Source organism: Sus scrofa, chromosome 5, assembly GCF_054392235.1.
Source record: "Sus scrofa isolate SSC_HxYL_T2T_F1_AM1 chromosome 5, Sscrofa_HxYL_maternal_Yorkshire_Landrace_v2.0, whole genome shotgun sequence".
Classification (NCBI taxonomy): domain Eukaryota; kingdom Metazoa; phylum Chordata; class Mammalia; order Artiodactyla; family Suidae; genus Sus; species Sus scrofa.
This window is the reverse complement of record NC_139387.1, coordinates 50,762,295-50,777,131: the sequence shown is the minus strand read 5'-3', so window position 1 is coordinate 50,777,131 and position 14,837 is coordinate 50,762,295. Positions and strand designations below refer to the sequence as shown.

At 42.0% G+C, this 14,837-nt stretch overlaps 1 protein-coding gene across 3 annotated transcripts in view; it reads right to left on the bottom strand.

Annotated features, from left to right (window-relative positions):
- The window catches only part of TMTC1 (transmembrane O-mannosyltransferase targeting cadherins 1), a 303,326-nt gene that overhangs the window by 253,802 nt on the left and 34,687 nt on the right, over nucleotides 1-14,837 (bottom strand). For all 3 annotated transcript variants that reach the window (XM_021092123.2, XM_021092125.2, XM_021092124.2), the window contains exons 4-5: nucleotides 12,233-12,409; nucleotides 6,345-6,551 (exon numbers count right to left, since the gene is read on the bottom strand). In XM_021092123.2, coding sequence (XP_020947782.1) covers nucleotides 6,345-6,551; nucleotides 12,233-12,409 — 384 coding nt within the window. The remainder of the gene's footprint in view (nucleotides 1-6,344; nucleotides 6,552-12,232; nucleotides 12,410-14,837) is intronic.

Sequence of the window (14,837 nt, the reverse complement as noted above, 5' to 3'; positions counted from 1 at the left end):
AAGTCCCCTGAATTTAATTACCTCACGATTTCACTTTAGTGCCAACATGTTCTCTAGTCCTAAACTGTCTTAGTTTCTTTTATTTGTTTATTTATTTATTTTTTGTCTTTTGTCTTTTTGGGGCCGCACCCACAGCATATAGAGGCTAGGGGTCAAATGGGAACTACAGCTGCCAGCCTACGCCACAGCCACAGCAGTGCCAGATCCGAGCCACATCAGCAACCTACACCACTGAGTGAGGCCAAGGATCAAACCTGCAACCTCATGGTTCCTAGTCGGATTCATTTCCGCTGCTCCACAACAGGAACTCCCTGTCTTAGTTTCTTGATTTGCATGCCTCTGTGTAAGGTACATAAGGAAAACTTTTAAGACACCCTGAAGTGAAAAATCTACTCACTGTCTTAGCCACAAAGGAAGAAAATGAGCCCATTTTAAATAAAAGCAACATGATCATCAGCCAGCTAAGTTCCATGAGGGCAAGTTTTGTTTATTTCACTACCATATATTCCTAGCACCCAAAACAGCCTGGCACAGGGACATATTCAGTAAAAATGAATGAATGCTTCATGACAGATACCGCAGAGCCGCAAAATAAGGAGAAAATGAGCAAGAATTTATTGAGCCAAGAACTGTCTTCAACACCTACCGTAATCGCTGTCATTTAACTATGAAATCATTCAAGCCTATACATGAACAATGCCTACATAGCTACAGATATAGATATAAGTTATGAGGATAAGATTTCAGGTAGAATTCCCTGAGCTTTCTAAGGTGAAAGGGAAAGTGTTTTCATGTGCAAATGAACTGGATGCAATGAAGAGAGTGGGAAAGGAAGGTTTACATACAAAACATTTCATACTTCACATAGAGCAACTGAATAAAAAGTCATATCAATTGAAATTTCATCAGATTTCAGAGTGCACACCCTGAGTCTTAGGACTTGCTACCCATAAGCCAATCACTAAATCTCACAGAAAAAACAGGCAACTAATAAATGAATTGTAGAAACATTTTTCCCCAGGTTGGAATTTTCCCGTGTTTGGTAACTTCTGAAAATATTTTTCCTGACAGTATTTAGCCCAAGATTTTTTGACAGCCTAGTGCCATGCTTGCAATGCAAGTACATACTAGCGAATAGTCTTAAAGTTCAACCAAAAAAAAATCTCACACAAACTCCTTCCTTGCCTACATACTACAGGTTCATCAGTTTCAGTGATGCATCTTGGTATTTAGAAACCAACATAGGAATAATAATATTCACAAAACTAAACTACTACTAATGATGTTGCTGGCTGCCACACACTGAATGGCCACTGTGTGCCAGGCACCTACTTACATTGCTTATTATCTACACTATAGCTTTGAGTTCTGACAAGCAATGTAAGGTACTACTATTAGTTCCCCCTTTTGAAGGCTAGAACACTGAGGCTCACAGAGATAAAATAATTTGTCCAGGATTAGGTAAGCAAAAGAGTCAAGATTTAAGCACTGTCTGCAGAGATCTTAAGAACTCAGATAACATGCCTCCTTGAACTTTTATTTTCTTTACCTGGTCACCTTCTGAAAAAACTACAAGCAGAGTAGTTTTAAAAAATAATTTTAATACTAATCAAATTTATAGTCAATATATGACAGCTTTCCTTTCCAAAGAGGGAAAATACATGACAACTCTCCTTTCCAAGGAAGGATAATGATCCTTCTTGACCACAAAAATGTTAATTTAGTAAAACTCTGACCCAGTTCCAGTTGTGCTGTGTACTGCTCTCCAGGCATCATCCTTTCTCAAATAGGCAGAAGCTCAGGGTTTAAAAAAAGAAAGAAGATATTATCTAATTCAATGTATTAGCACCAACACCCTATATCGAAGCAAGTCAGGAGGTGCCTCACTTGTGAACCCAAGGATGGCTTCAACCATCTTCTACCCCTGAGAGTTTACTAGGGGGACCAGCCTCACGGAGCATGACACAGTGTCCTGCCTCCTTCCCAAAGCCAAGTCCCCACCCAAGACTCTGGACTTCAGAGCATAGCAAACGGGCCAAAGCATAGGCTTAGGGGTCAAACAGCTTGAGTTCCCATCCTGACCTTACCACTTAACCAATTATGCACATGTGGACAAGGTGCTTCACATCTAAGGTCTTCCATTTCCTCTTGATAACGCAAATGCTAAGATTTACCTTAAACCAATGTTGTGATGGTTGCATGGGATAACACATGCAAAGAGCCAGTTCACTTCCTGGTACACAGCAGATGGACAGCAAAAAGTTTTCTTGCCCTCCCGAAGGACCTTCTTCCCTGGAGTGCTGGAGCCAACTCATACTGGCTTCCAAGAGATAATTATTAAATTTTCAGGAATTTTGCAGGCCAGTTATTAAATACAGCCATTATTAAAAATTAAATTATATAACTTACAAGTTCCCCATCATGTCTCAGTGATAACAAACCCAACTAGGATCCACAAGAATGCGGGTTCAACCCTTAGCCTTGCTCAGTGGGTTATGGATCCAACGTTGCCATGAGCTGTGGTGTAGGCTAGCAGTTACAACTCGGATTCAACCCCTAGCCTGGGAATGTCCATATGCCACAGGTGCAGCCCTAAAAAAGCTATAAAAATAAATAAATAAATAATGTTATACAATAAATAATATACTACTACCTATATTTATATCAATATATATTCTATACCTTAAAATAAACTACATAAACTTAAATTGTGCTAAACACAAAGGTCAAAGATACTCAAAGCTCATCACTCCCTAATAAGTTTCCTTCATTTTACTGTTATCTAATGCTCTTGAGGTTATTTATGCCTATTGCCTATTAGGCAGTGGAAATGCTAACACCTCTCCCAACTCCAGGTTCAATGTCGTCACATTTGTGGCTTGAAATCAGCTACAGTAGTATTTACATGGAAATGGGCCAACACAACAAGTTGAGATTTACTTTCTTTGAGAGCCAGTTATTTAGCATTTACCAGCACACCATTAGTATTCATATTTCATCTTATTCCTTTCTGTTCCAACATTTTCCATCTCTACTCTCTACAAGTTATCTACACCGATACACACACCCATTACATTTAAAATAAAAATGAAAACAAAAACCTAACACCCATCCAGGCACCATCCTTTGCCCCATTCCTTTGAAGCAGGAGATAGATGGGTCCCAGGCTGAACAACTGTAATCTGTTCCCTGTAGACAGATAACTTCAAGATATAAAGTTAATAGCAGGAGCAAGGAGGAGCTGTGTCCTGCTTGGATAAAAGACAGAGACCACCTGGTTCCTGTTCTTGAGGTCAAGGAGACCCCCAGAACTGCATCAGGGGTCAGAGGAAGGAGGGGCATCAGACCATAGCACATCCTGTCAACTTCCCAGAAACCCTGGGGGTAGAATCCATCCTGGCTAAAAGATGCACATGCACACAGGGGAGGGCCCCAAGTCAGGCCAAATGTGGGTTCGAGGCCAGACGAAACAAGATAATGAGCCAGACGAAGCCCGGCAGGACTGCCCCATACAAGGGATTTCAACCACCTCCAAAGCATGTGTTGCTCTCGTCCTCTCTTATTCTTTCTCTCTTTCTGTTTCTCTCTCTACACACACCCCACCCCCACCACTGGAGCCTGCCTGTGTTTCTCCACCCCATCGTCTCTCTCTTCTCCTTTAATAAACATTTCATTGGCTTCATTACTCTCAGTCTCTTTGCCCAATTCTTTCTCCAAAGGGACAAATACTGGGGACCTACATCAAGAGGTTAGGGTTTAGTGTTCTCTTTCCAGAGAACACCTTCACTGCCAAACGGACTGAAAAATATTCTCTGTATGCCTAATTTCAACACTTCCTTACCACCCACTCATTAACATATTCATTTCACAAACATGTGAACTCTTACTGTTAGTCAGACACTATGAAAGGAAGTGGGGATACAAACGTGCACAGAAACCAACAGGGTCCCTTTCCTGATGGAACGCAGTCACCCCGCCGCCTGACTTCTGTCCCTCCTCGAATGTCTCCAATGCTCTATTTTTCTCATTCAATTTTACTGGCGTAGAGTTGGTTTACAGTATTGTGTTAGTTTCAGGTGTACAGTGACATGAATCAGTTCTATGTATCCATATAGCTGTTCCTTTCAGAGTCTTTTCCCATAGAGTACTGCGAACACTTCCCTGTGCTATACAGCACATCCTTGTTTTCTCCTTTGCTCTCCTTAAAAAAATTTGCAATTTCCCCCAAATGTGTTGTCTTCTTTTCCATCATGCCCTGTAGCAAAAAGTCACGATTTCCTCAAGGTTTTCACTGTTTATCTCTTCTTTTCACTCAGGAATTTCATGCATTGCTGTGAGTTCATCCTTTCCCAACCCTCAAAAAAACATAATTTTCTTCTAGCATTTCCAGCTCAGTAACAGACACCACCATCGACCCAACTGTCAGTAAGCCCTGTTAGATCTGCAACCAAAACTTACCCCAAATCCACCATATCCCTGCCTCCCAGTCTCTACCACCCTCCGCCAGGATGTCTTCGTTCTCCCTCAGTCTGTAGAAAAGCCTCCTCCCTGCTTTATTCTTGCCCCCTAAATCAGTCACACAAGAAGCCAGACTGGACAATTTTTTTTTTTTTTAATTTTTATGGCCGCACCCTCGGCGTATGGAAATTCCCAGGCCAGAGATCGAATCATAGCTGCAGCTGCAACCTACACCACAACTGCAGCAACACCAGACCCTTTAATCCAATGCACCAGGCTGGGGATTGAACCCAAGCCTCCCCAGCAACCGAAGCTGCTACAGTCGGATTCTTAACCCACTGCGCCATGCCAGGAACTCCCAGACTGGACTTTATTTTCTTCTCTTTTGTCCTGTTAGGGCCACACCCGCAGCATATGGAGGAGGTTCCAAGGCTGGGCATCTAATCAGAGCTGTTGCTGCCGGCCTACGCCACGTCCACAGCAATGCCAGATCCAAGCCACGTCTGCAACCTACACCATAGCTCAAGACAATCCAGATCCTTGACCCAGTGGAGCGAGCCCAGGGATTGAACCCACAACCTCATGGTTCCCAGTCAGATTCGTTTCCACTGCGCCATAATGGGAACTCCAACTGGACATTTTTTTAATGCAATCATTTCTCTCCACATTAAACAAACAAACAAACAACAACAGCAAAAGCCTTCCAGAGTCTTTCCATTCCACTCGGAATAAAATCCAAACGTGCTTCCATGGCCAACCCGCTCTTCATTATCTGGGCCTGCCCACTCCCTGACCTCACCCATTCCAATCCTCATTTGCTTATCCCCAAGTCTGGAACCCTCTGGCCAGATCTTAGAAGGGCTAGCTCCTCCTCTCATCCTCAGAAATTTGGGAGGCCTCCCCTGACCCACCAACATGAATTCACCCCAGGCAGACCCACCCACAACTCTCTACCACACTGTTCACTGACCACTGGTTATTAGTGTCTGTCCTCGACTGGAAGGGAAGCTACACAGGAGCAAGGACCTTGCTTCCTTCTTCCCCATCACACCCTTGGTGCCTGGAACAGTGTCTGCCACATGGTAGACACTCAATAGATATTTGTCGATGAATGAAAAAACGGAGCATGATCCAAAAGCCAGGAAAAGGCAGGAATAACTGGAAACAAAGACCCTGAAAAGACGGTGTTTTCTGGGATGGCCCAAAAATATAAGAGGTGGTAAAGTGCTGACGGTATGAATCAAATTTCCATCTTTCTCAAATTCTGACTTGACCATGGCTATTTCAGAGGCAAGCTAATGCAGTGAGCATCTGTTCTGAAAGTCTATGTTCCTTTTCATGGCGAGGCCAAAGGACTTTTTTTACAAAGAAAGAAAATCCCACACATTAAAGAAGATGTTCCAGCATCCTTGAAAACATTTCTGAGAGGCAGCATCCCCTGGGTTTCCTCCCTTACTTGTACCAGAATAAATTCCTATCACACACAAAGAGCAGGGAGAGACAGAGCAGGGGAAAGCAGGGCTCTGCTGGCCCAGAAAACTGTGGGGTCTGTGCTCTGACAGCCAGGGCACTTCCACCAGGGAAGCGGCAAAATGTTTGTGCTTCTTAACTGAGGCTTCACAGCCTCATCCCCTGCTTCCCAATAACAGCAACATGGGGGCTTCAACACACTTCTTCCAGTTACTCCTTTCTTATCTGATTTACTACAGTGAAGGAGAGAAGGAAGGAAGGAGGAGGGAGGGAGATGGGGCAGGAAAGAAGAAGAAAGGAGGGAAACAAGAAGCGTCACAAAGAACCCACTCGGTGCTTCACTTTTCCATTGAGCCCCCTGCAACAGGTGATGCTGGATGACGAAACACGCAAGGTCAAGGAGCCCAGCCCAGTACCTCATCAAGGACCACACAGCTCGAGGAGACACAGGGAATCCGCTGCTCTTGGGTTCCGGTGGCAATGGGGCATGGCAGCCACCCCAAGCTCCTTTGTGAGGGAACCTCTGCTGCTTCCCGTTCTCCCGGAGAAGGTGCACTGGCGGTGCGGAGGGTGAGGAGCTCCCGGGCTGCTGCAGGCTGTGCTGATGGATGACCCCGTTGCTCCTAATTGTGCAGGGAATCAAGGGGAAACGAAAGCAAACAGAATGACGAGACTGGCAACAAGGAACAGCAGTCCCCTGATCCACCCCCAAGCCCTGCTCCCTGGAAGCAATCATTCGCAATAGTTCTTCCGCTTCTGGTAACGATCACAATAATTTTTAAATAATAAAATTATAATGTTGTTTCTTTTTTTCATTTTTAGAGGTTTTCATATTGACTCCCTGCTATGGAAGACGAGGACTCTGTCCTTACATGGTCACCAACACACGTACACACATCCTCTTTACCCCTCATCCTCCACATTGATTTCTCTCATGATAAATATAATTTGGATTCTCTTAAACTCAGTCGAAATGATATTCAGGATTTGCACTATTATGATCTTGTAAATATTGTTCACAGCTGATCTATCCAACGTATGCCTACATTTTTCTCTCATGAATGCTCTGAGATGTAACTCATAACCACTAGCTGGGCCAAAATTTTAAAGTCTGGCGTGACTAAGTGATGGTGAGAATGTGGAACAAAGGAAATTCTCATTCACTGCTGTGGTCATTTCAAGAGCAATGTCTCCACAGCTGGCCAGTGGACACAGGAAAAGATGCTCAATGTCATTAACTATTAGAGAAGTGCAAATAAAAACTACAATGAGATACCACCTCACACGGATCAGAATGGTCATGATTAATAAGTCTGCAAATAACAAATGCTGGAGAAGGTGTGAAGAAAAGAGAACCCTCCTACACTGCTGGAGGAAAGGTAAACTGGTACGACCACTATAGTATGGAGAATAGTATGGAGGTCCCTCAGAAAAGTGAATACAGAACTACCATATGATCCAGCAGTCCCACTCCTGGGCATATATCTGGACAAAACTATAATTCAAAAAGATAAGTGCACCCCTATGTTCACAGCAGCACTATTCTCAATAGTCAAGACATGGAAAAACCCAAATGCCCATTGACGGATGAATGGATTAAGAAGATGGGGTACATATAAACAATGGAATACTATTCACCCATAAAAAAGAATGAAATAATGCCATTTGCAGCAACATGGATGCAACTACAGATTATCATACTAAGTGAAGTCAGTCAGAAAGAGAAAGACAAACGTCATGTGATATCATTTATATGTGGAATCTAAAATAAGGCACAAATGAACCTATCTACAAAACAGAAACAGACTCAGAAACATAGAGAAGTCATGATTGCCAAGGGGGAGGGAGAGGGAGTGAGATGGACTGGGAATCTGGGTTTAGTAGATGCAAACTATTACATTTAAAATACGTAAGCAATGGGGTCCTACTGTATAGCACAGGGAACTATATCCAGTCTCTTGGGATAGACCATGATGGAAGATAATATAAGAAAGGGAATGTGTGTAGATGTATGCCTGGGTCACTTCGCTGTACAGCAGAAATTGGTATGACAGGGTAAATCAATTACTCTAATAAATTCTTTTTTTAAAAAAGAGCAATGTCTCAGCATCAACACAGTGAACAAGTATCTTATCTGTGGTCCCAGCAACTCATTTCTGTGGTTACGCCCTAGAGAAACCTGTAGGAATGTGTACACAAAAATTTACCACAGTGTGGTATTCAATAGCAAAACATGTGAAAATAACCTAAGTTCCAAATCCAGAAGAATGGGTAAATAAATTGTAATAATTAAATACTTACTATACAACAGTTAAAATAAATGAACTCTAACTACATGTATCCACACTGATGGATCTCAGAAGTCCAATGTTAAATAAAAAGAAAAGCAGGTGGTACCATCTATATAAAATTTGCAACTACATAAACAATGCTATTTGATATTCACCAGTATATACTTATGAAGCAATAATGTACAAACCATCCCAGAAATGAAAAGTGCCAAATTCAAGATTGTGGTTATTTCTAGAAAGAGAGGGTAGGGACTGGTGTCAAGGAATGTTATTCTCAGCATGTTGGAAATTATATAGTAATTTTTTAAAAAGAAAAAACATTAACTTTTTTCTGATCTTTTTTTTGGGGGGCCGCTCCTGTGGCACATGGAAGTTCCCAGACTAGGGGTCAAATTGGAGCTGTAGCCACCTGGCCTACACCATAGCCACAGCAACACAGAATCTGAGCCACGATCTACATACACCACAGCTCACAGCAACGCCAGATCCTTAATCCACTGAGCGGAGCCAGGGATGGAACCCACATCCTCATGAATACTAGTCGGGTTCATTACCACTGAACCACAACAGGAACTCCCGAGGAGCTGATCTTTTACCCAAAAGTGTTTCTTCCTAAAGGTGGTGTCAAATAAAAGAAATTCCACTCTCCATTCTTGTGGCCCAATATTAAATTTTAGGAATTACTCTTCATGTAGGAAAGGGTTTCCAATGCTGTTTCCTGCTGTTTCTTTCTTGCTGCCTGAATCCCACAATGAAAGCCCTCCAGAACAACCTAGTGTCAGGATGTTTATTCTAAATTAGTGGATAAGAATTGTGCAAAACTGTTTATGTGTACGTTATTCTAAGAAAGGGGGACATAATTATACGAGATTCTCAAAGGGGTCACAACCCCCAATACAGGCAGATCCTCGGACCTGGTCTCCTGGTATAAATGTGAGCCCAGGCTCTGAGCTCCAGTTTCCCTGGGAGGCCTCCAAGTCCCCATTGTGTGTGTTCCGTGGTGGCAGGGGTGCTCAGAGGCAACCCTGTGGCTCTGGAGTCACACAGACAGAAGTCCACAGGAGGCTGGGTAACTCTGGAGAGGTGACTTTCTGTGCCTACGTTGCCTCCTTTGTAAAACAAGGATAGCAGTTGTGAGCATTAAGTGACTTCATACCTGTAAATGGCATGGCCCAATGCTTGGCACAAGGCCTGCACATAAGAGAGAATATTATTGGCCAGGTCTCCTTATTACAGGCTCTCTGTTCCTGATCACTTTCACAACTGTACTCAGTTGCTCATGTAATTATTTATATGTCTGTCTCCTCAGTATTGATCTTTGAGAGAAGAAATCTTGTCTGTCTTATTCTTGGCCAGGCACAGAATAAGTATGTATTAAATGGGTGAATAAAAGGATGAAAGAAAGAATTAATGCCTCCACTTTTGCATAGAGGCTGGTAGTGTGAGAGCTAAAAGTTACTAAAAAAATTTTGAAAATCCCATCGACTATGAGCTATGCAACTTCAAAGCTACATATTAGGCATATTATTTTTTTCCATAGAACTTCTAGCAGTTTGGTATGATGACGCTCAGGAATAATTATTAGGAGTTCCCATTGTGGCTCTGCGGGTTATGAACCTGACTATCATCTGTGAGGATGCGTGTTTGATCCCTGGCATCGCTCGGTGGATTAAGGATCCAGCATTGCTATGGTTGTGGCATAGGCTGGCAGCTGCTGCTGTGATTCAATTCCTAGCCTGGGAACTTCCATATGCCACAGGTGCAGCCCTAAAAAGCAATAATAATAATAATTATTATCATTATTACCATCATCATTAAAGGAATAAGAGACAGTTATTCCTTTGAAAAAAGCTTAGCTCTCCATGGGCTGAAGAGTCCCAAGACTGAGCAGATATGACTTCAATGATGATTGTGGACAAAACAATGCTGTCTGCCATTTCAGTAAACAAAGAGTGTTGCCTGCCTAGTTCCTAAAAACAATGAGCCATCAAGCCAAATGCCACTGCCAGCCCTGAAGGTTCACCCTGAGGGGAATTCATGATGGAGAAAAACAGGATACAGGCCCTAGATAGTTGAGATGCATATCAAAGAAATATTTTAATGAGCCCTGCCTCTCATCTTCCCATATATAGAAAAGCACTAAAATCATTAACTTGAGAGGTCTGTTTCTGTGATTAGCAGTAATCTCTTGCTTGAGTTTCAACTCAATAGGTTTTGGAGGGGGGGTTTCCAGCAAAAACACATACATCCCGGCTCCTCCCTTATCTCTTTGGAACAGCCCATCAGAGCTCTCTGAGAAGCTGCTTTCCCAGGCAACAGTCCTTAGTATAAAGCATAATTCTCAATCCTGAGAATAAAACATAATTCTCAACTTTTAGGTTGTGTATTCCTTTTTTTAAGTCAACATGAGGTTAAAACAGCACTGGAAAGGACCAAAAGGGAAGGTCTATAGTCACCTTTCCAATCCTGCTGTCCTTAAGGAGAACAGAAAGATATGAGGAGGCAGGTACAAAGAGGATGCAAGAAAGTGGGAAGCCAGAAGGGTTGATAGGTCGCTCTCTAAATGGCAAGGTCAGCAATGTAATTACTCCCATGCGTTGAGAGATACTGAGGAAAGGCATTCTCATATTAAGCCTGGGGGAGGGCCTCTGGCTCACTGCTGCCTTAGCTTGAGCTTGGGTCAAAATGATACCTGGGCTCCTTGCTTTTACATGCCTCTGAGATTTACAGATGGGAGCACTAGAGTCTATTTAAATTATCTCCGAGTACACCCAGGCAGGAAAGTGATCAGAATGTAATGACTCATCTCAGCTTGTTGCCACTCAATAGCACTGCTCTTATCTTTAAGTCAAGAAGTAGAAAGAGGTGGGGAATGGGATAAAATGGTAGGGTTTTTTTTTTTAAGATAGAATTCTTCATCAGACAAGGCAGGAGAATAAATCAGCTATATTTTTTTAAAAATTTGAATGGAAGGGCCTTCTAAGTACTGAAAAACGAGGTCAAATTGTTAGTAATTAAGGATTTGATGGAGGAAGAAAATTATAGTATGTGCTTGAACTTTTAATATGCCTCAGTCATTAAAAGTCCATCTACATTCCACAGCATAAAATGAATGTGCCTTAAATTTTTTTTAATGAAAATAGGCTACTAAATGAATTTATCTTTTAACTTGATCATGACATATAAATATTCCTATACGGTTTAGACTGGCCCTTTGCAGAATTCCAAAAGGCCTCTTCCAAAACTCTTAGGTAAAAACATCATCCCTAAAGTAAACAGACTCTAATTTAGCAGTGTTTTGTGACAAGTAACCCTCATTTGAATGCAGAGATTCAAGGCAAGCTGTTAACACAGTTACCTTTTTTTTTGCAACCACTCCTCTGTGAATCAAGATTTCTCAGGAATATGCAACCGAAACAATCTAGCAATACAAACTTGCAATTAGCATAGATGGTTCTCAATTCCAAATCTGGGGCTCCCAAAAACTTTACAGTCCTCACTGATTTTCACAAAAATGTGAAAAATTTGAACATATATAATGCATTTATCTTAAGCAAATAAACCTTATGATACTAATGGTCTAAAGGCCAGGTTACATTTTCACAAAATGTTATACTTCTATTTTTTTTAATCTCTTAATTTTTTTAATAAAAGCATAGTTAATTTTTTATCTTCTAATTTTTTTATTAGAGTTGACCTATTTTTTAAAATTTTTATTAGAGTACAGTTGATTTATAATGTTGTGTCAATTTCTGCTATATTGGTAATATTGTTTTAATCTGAAGGAAATTTTTTTCATCAACTTTTTTTTAATGGAAGTTTGAAAACTATTTTTTTTTTTTTTTTTTTGGCCACACTCTCTACATGTGGAAGTTCCCAGGCCATGAATCAAATCTGCACCACAGCAGTGACAGTGCTGGATCCTTAACCCACTGAGCTACCAGGAAACTCTGAAACTGATGATTAAAGTCATTCTCTGCACTGCTTGAGAGCAAAACTTTAAAATGACTTACGATTTATCATGATTGTGGGACAGGGAAAAGAGATCATAAACCAAGCACACTCCAAACACCGTGATGCCAGTCTCCTTCACCAGCATCGCGCAGGTCCCCAGAAACAGACTGAGCAGCAGGAAGAAGGGAGAAGCCGTGGGAGGGAAACATTCCCCAGCACAACACTGGTCCACACTCCTGAAAAACAGAGTCAGGATGCTTCACTGTGAGAAATGTGGCTCACTAAGAAATACCACCTCTAAAGATAAGCTTGAACATCCATTTCATTGTATTCTAAGTAAGCGAGTATTGACTCCTTCAAGAATGTTCATCATAGAGTTATTTAAAATTTCAAAGACGGAAAAAAGTCAATGCCCAGGAGTACTGAATTTGGTACTTACATTAGGGCACATCCAAATCATGGTACGTGATGGCATATAATAAATGAACACTAACAAGCCATTTAAAATGCTACCACAGAGATATAGCTAGTCACAATGAAAGCTGTTTAGGTGAATACATTTCAAGTGAATAACACAGGTTGCTAAGCCATATGCATGAACTCTGGAGCAGGGACCCTGGGTTCAAATCAGAGCTCTGCAGTTAACCAACAGGTAACATGGGGAAGGTCAACTGACTCTCTGCGCCTCAGTATGAAGCAGTATCACAGTGATATAGAGGAGATTCAATAAATGATAAGTGTTTTATCATCATTATTATTATTTTAGTGAAGATGTCTTATATGCTTCTATACAAAGAAATCAGTGGATATATATATATATATATACCAAAACACAATCTTCATTTCTGTGATGAAAACACAGATGTTTTTGTCTTTTTCTTTTCTTCTGGCTAATCTGTATTCTTTCCTTTTTTTACGGCCACACCTGCAGCATGTGGAAGTTCCCCAGCTAGGAGTCGAATTGCAGCTGCAGCTGCTGGCCTACACCACAGCTACAGCAACGCCAGATCTGAGCCACATCTTCGACCTATGCTGCAGCTTGTGGCCACACCAGATCCTTAACCCACTAAGCGAGGCCAGATATTGAGCCCACCCTTATGAACACTGGGTCAGGTTCCTAACCTGCTAAGTCACAATGGGAACTCCAAATATGTTTTTTGTAAATTGAAGTATAGTTGATTTGCAACATTGCATTAGATTAGGTAAAGCTATTTTTCCTCAGGATAATTTCCAGCAGGGATTTTCTAAAACCCTCCAGTTGCTATAAAGTCTTTTTTTCACCTTACAAAACAGAATTGGCCCCACGCCAAGAAACCTCACTACTCCCTCAGGAGGTGACAGGCCAATTTGCTCCTGCTCCACTGAAGGCCAATATATCTGAAGTTGTGATGTCCTACCCTTACTGTTAGGCCTTGAAACAATTGCCTCAATTACTTGCCAAATTTGGACGAGACATGCTTTTCCTCCAGAGCTGGTTTATGGCTTCAACCGCTCAAAGTGAGAATGGCCTGCACAATAGAGTCATGACACTGTGTCTCATTAAGCATCCAGATATGGATAAGCTGCAGGCCCACTCATGTTCCCAAATTTATCAACATGAGAAAGCCTGAGAGAACAAGTTCAAACTCAAAAGCAATTATTAATCTTGTTCTAACACCAGAGTAAACAGGAAACAAGTGTTGAGTGTGGGTTCCTATTTTTAAGATTTTCACAACACTATTTTATATAACTAGCCATGCAGGGGGAGGTTCCAGAGCCAAGACTAGGAGACTGTCCTATACGAAGAATAGGCTCTGCTCTTCAGACCAAACCTTCATAAAGCTTAATTCATTTCCTTTTTTTTTTTTTTTTTTTTTTTGTCTTTTTTGCCATTTCTTGGGCCACTTCCTTGGCATATGGAGGTTCCTAGGCTAGGGGTCTAATCGGAGCTATAGCTGCCGGCCTACACCATAGCCACAGCAATGCGGGATCCGAGCCGCGTCTGCGATCTACACCACAACTCACGGCGACGCCGGACCCTTAACCCACTGAGCGAGGCCAGGGATCGAACCCGCAACCTCATGGTTCCTAGTCGGATTTGTTAACCACTGAGCCACGACAGGAACTCCCTCATTTCCTTCTTGATCCCAGGTCTAAACTGGTTTACAACAGGTTTCTCAAGGTCAGCACCAATGGTGTCTGAGGGAAGATGACCCTGTTGTAAGGGTTGTCCTGCTCACTGCAGGGTCCTTGGCCTCTCCTCACTAAGTGCCGGATGCACCTCCCCAGTTGTGACAAAAAAATATCTCCAGACATTGCTCACCTTGCTCATAGGGCAAGGTGAGCAAAAGAGTGTTCCTCAAAATCACGGGGCTGTGTAAGATGTCAATGAACTGACCTGAAGATCAGGGGTTCACAAATCCTTAAACACACACCCCTCCACAGAGCAGGGCACCATGGTTCACTGGACCCTACTTTCTGGGTCACACTCTGAGTCACCTGTCCCCATTATACTCTCTTTTTAACCCTTTCTTTATATGGATATGTCACAACACAGGTGAGAACCTGATCCCATTGAGGGGAAAAGGAGCAATATAATAGGACAACATTTTCTTGCTTTTCAGTCTCCCCAAACAAGGAACTTTTGGATTTTGCTGAAAAGATATGTAAATTGGAAAAAAAAAA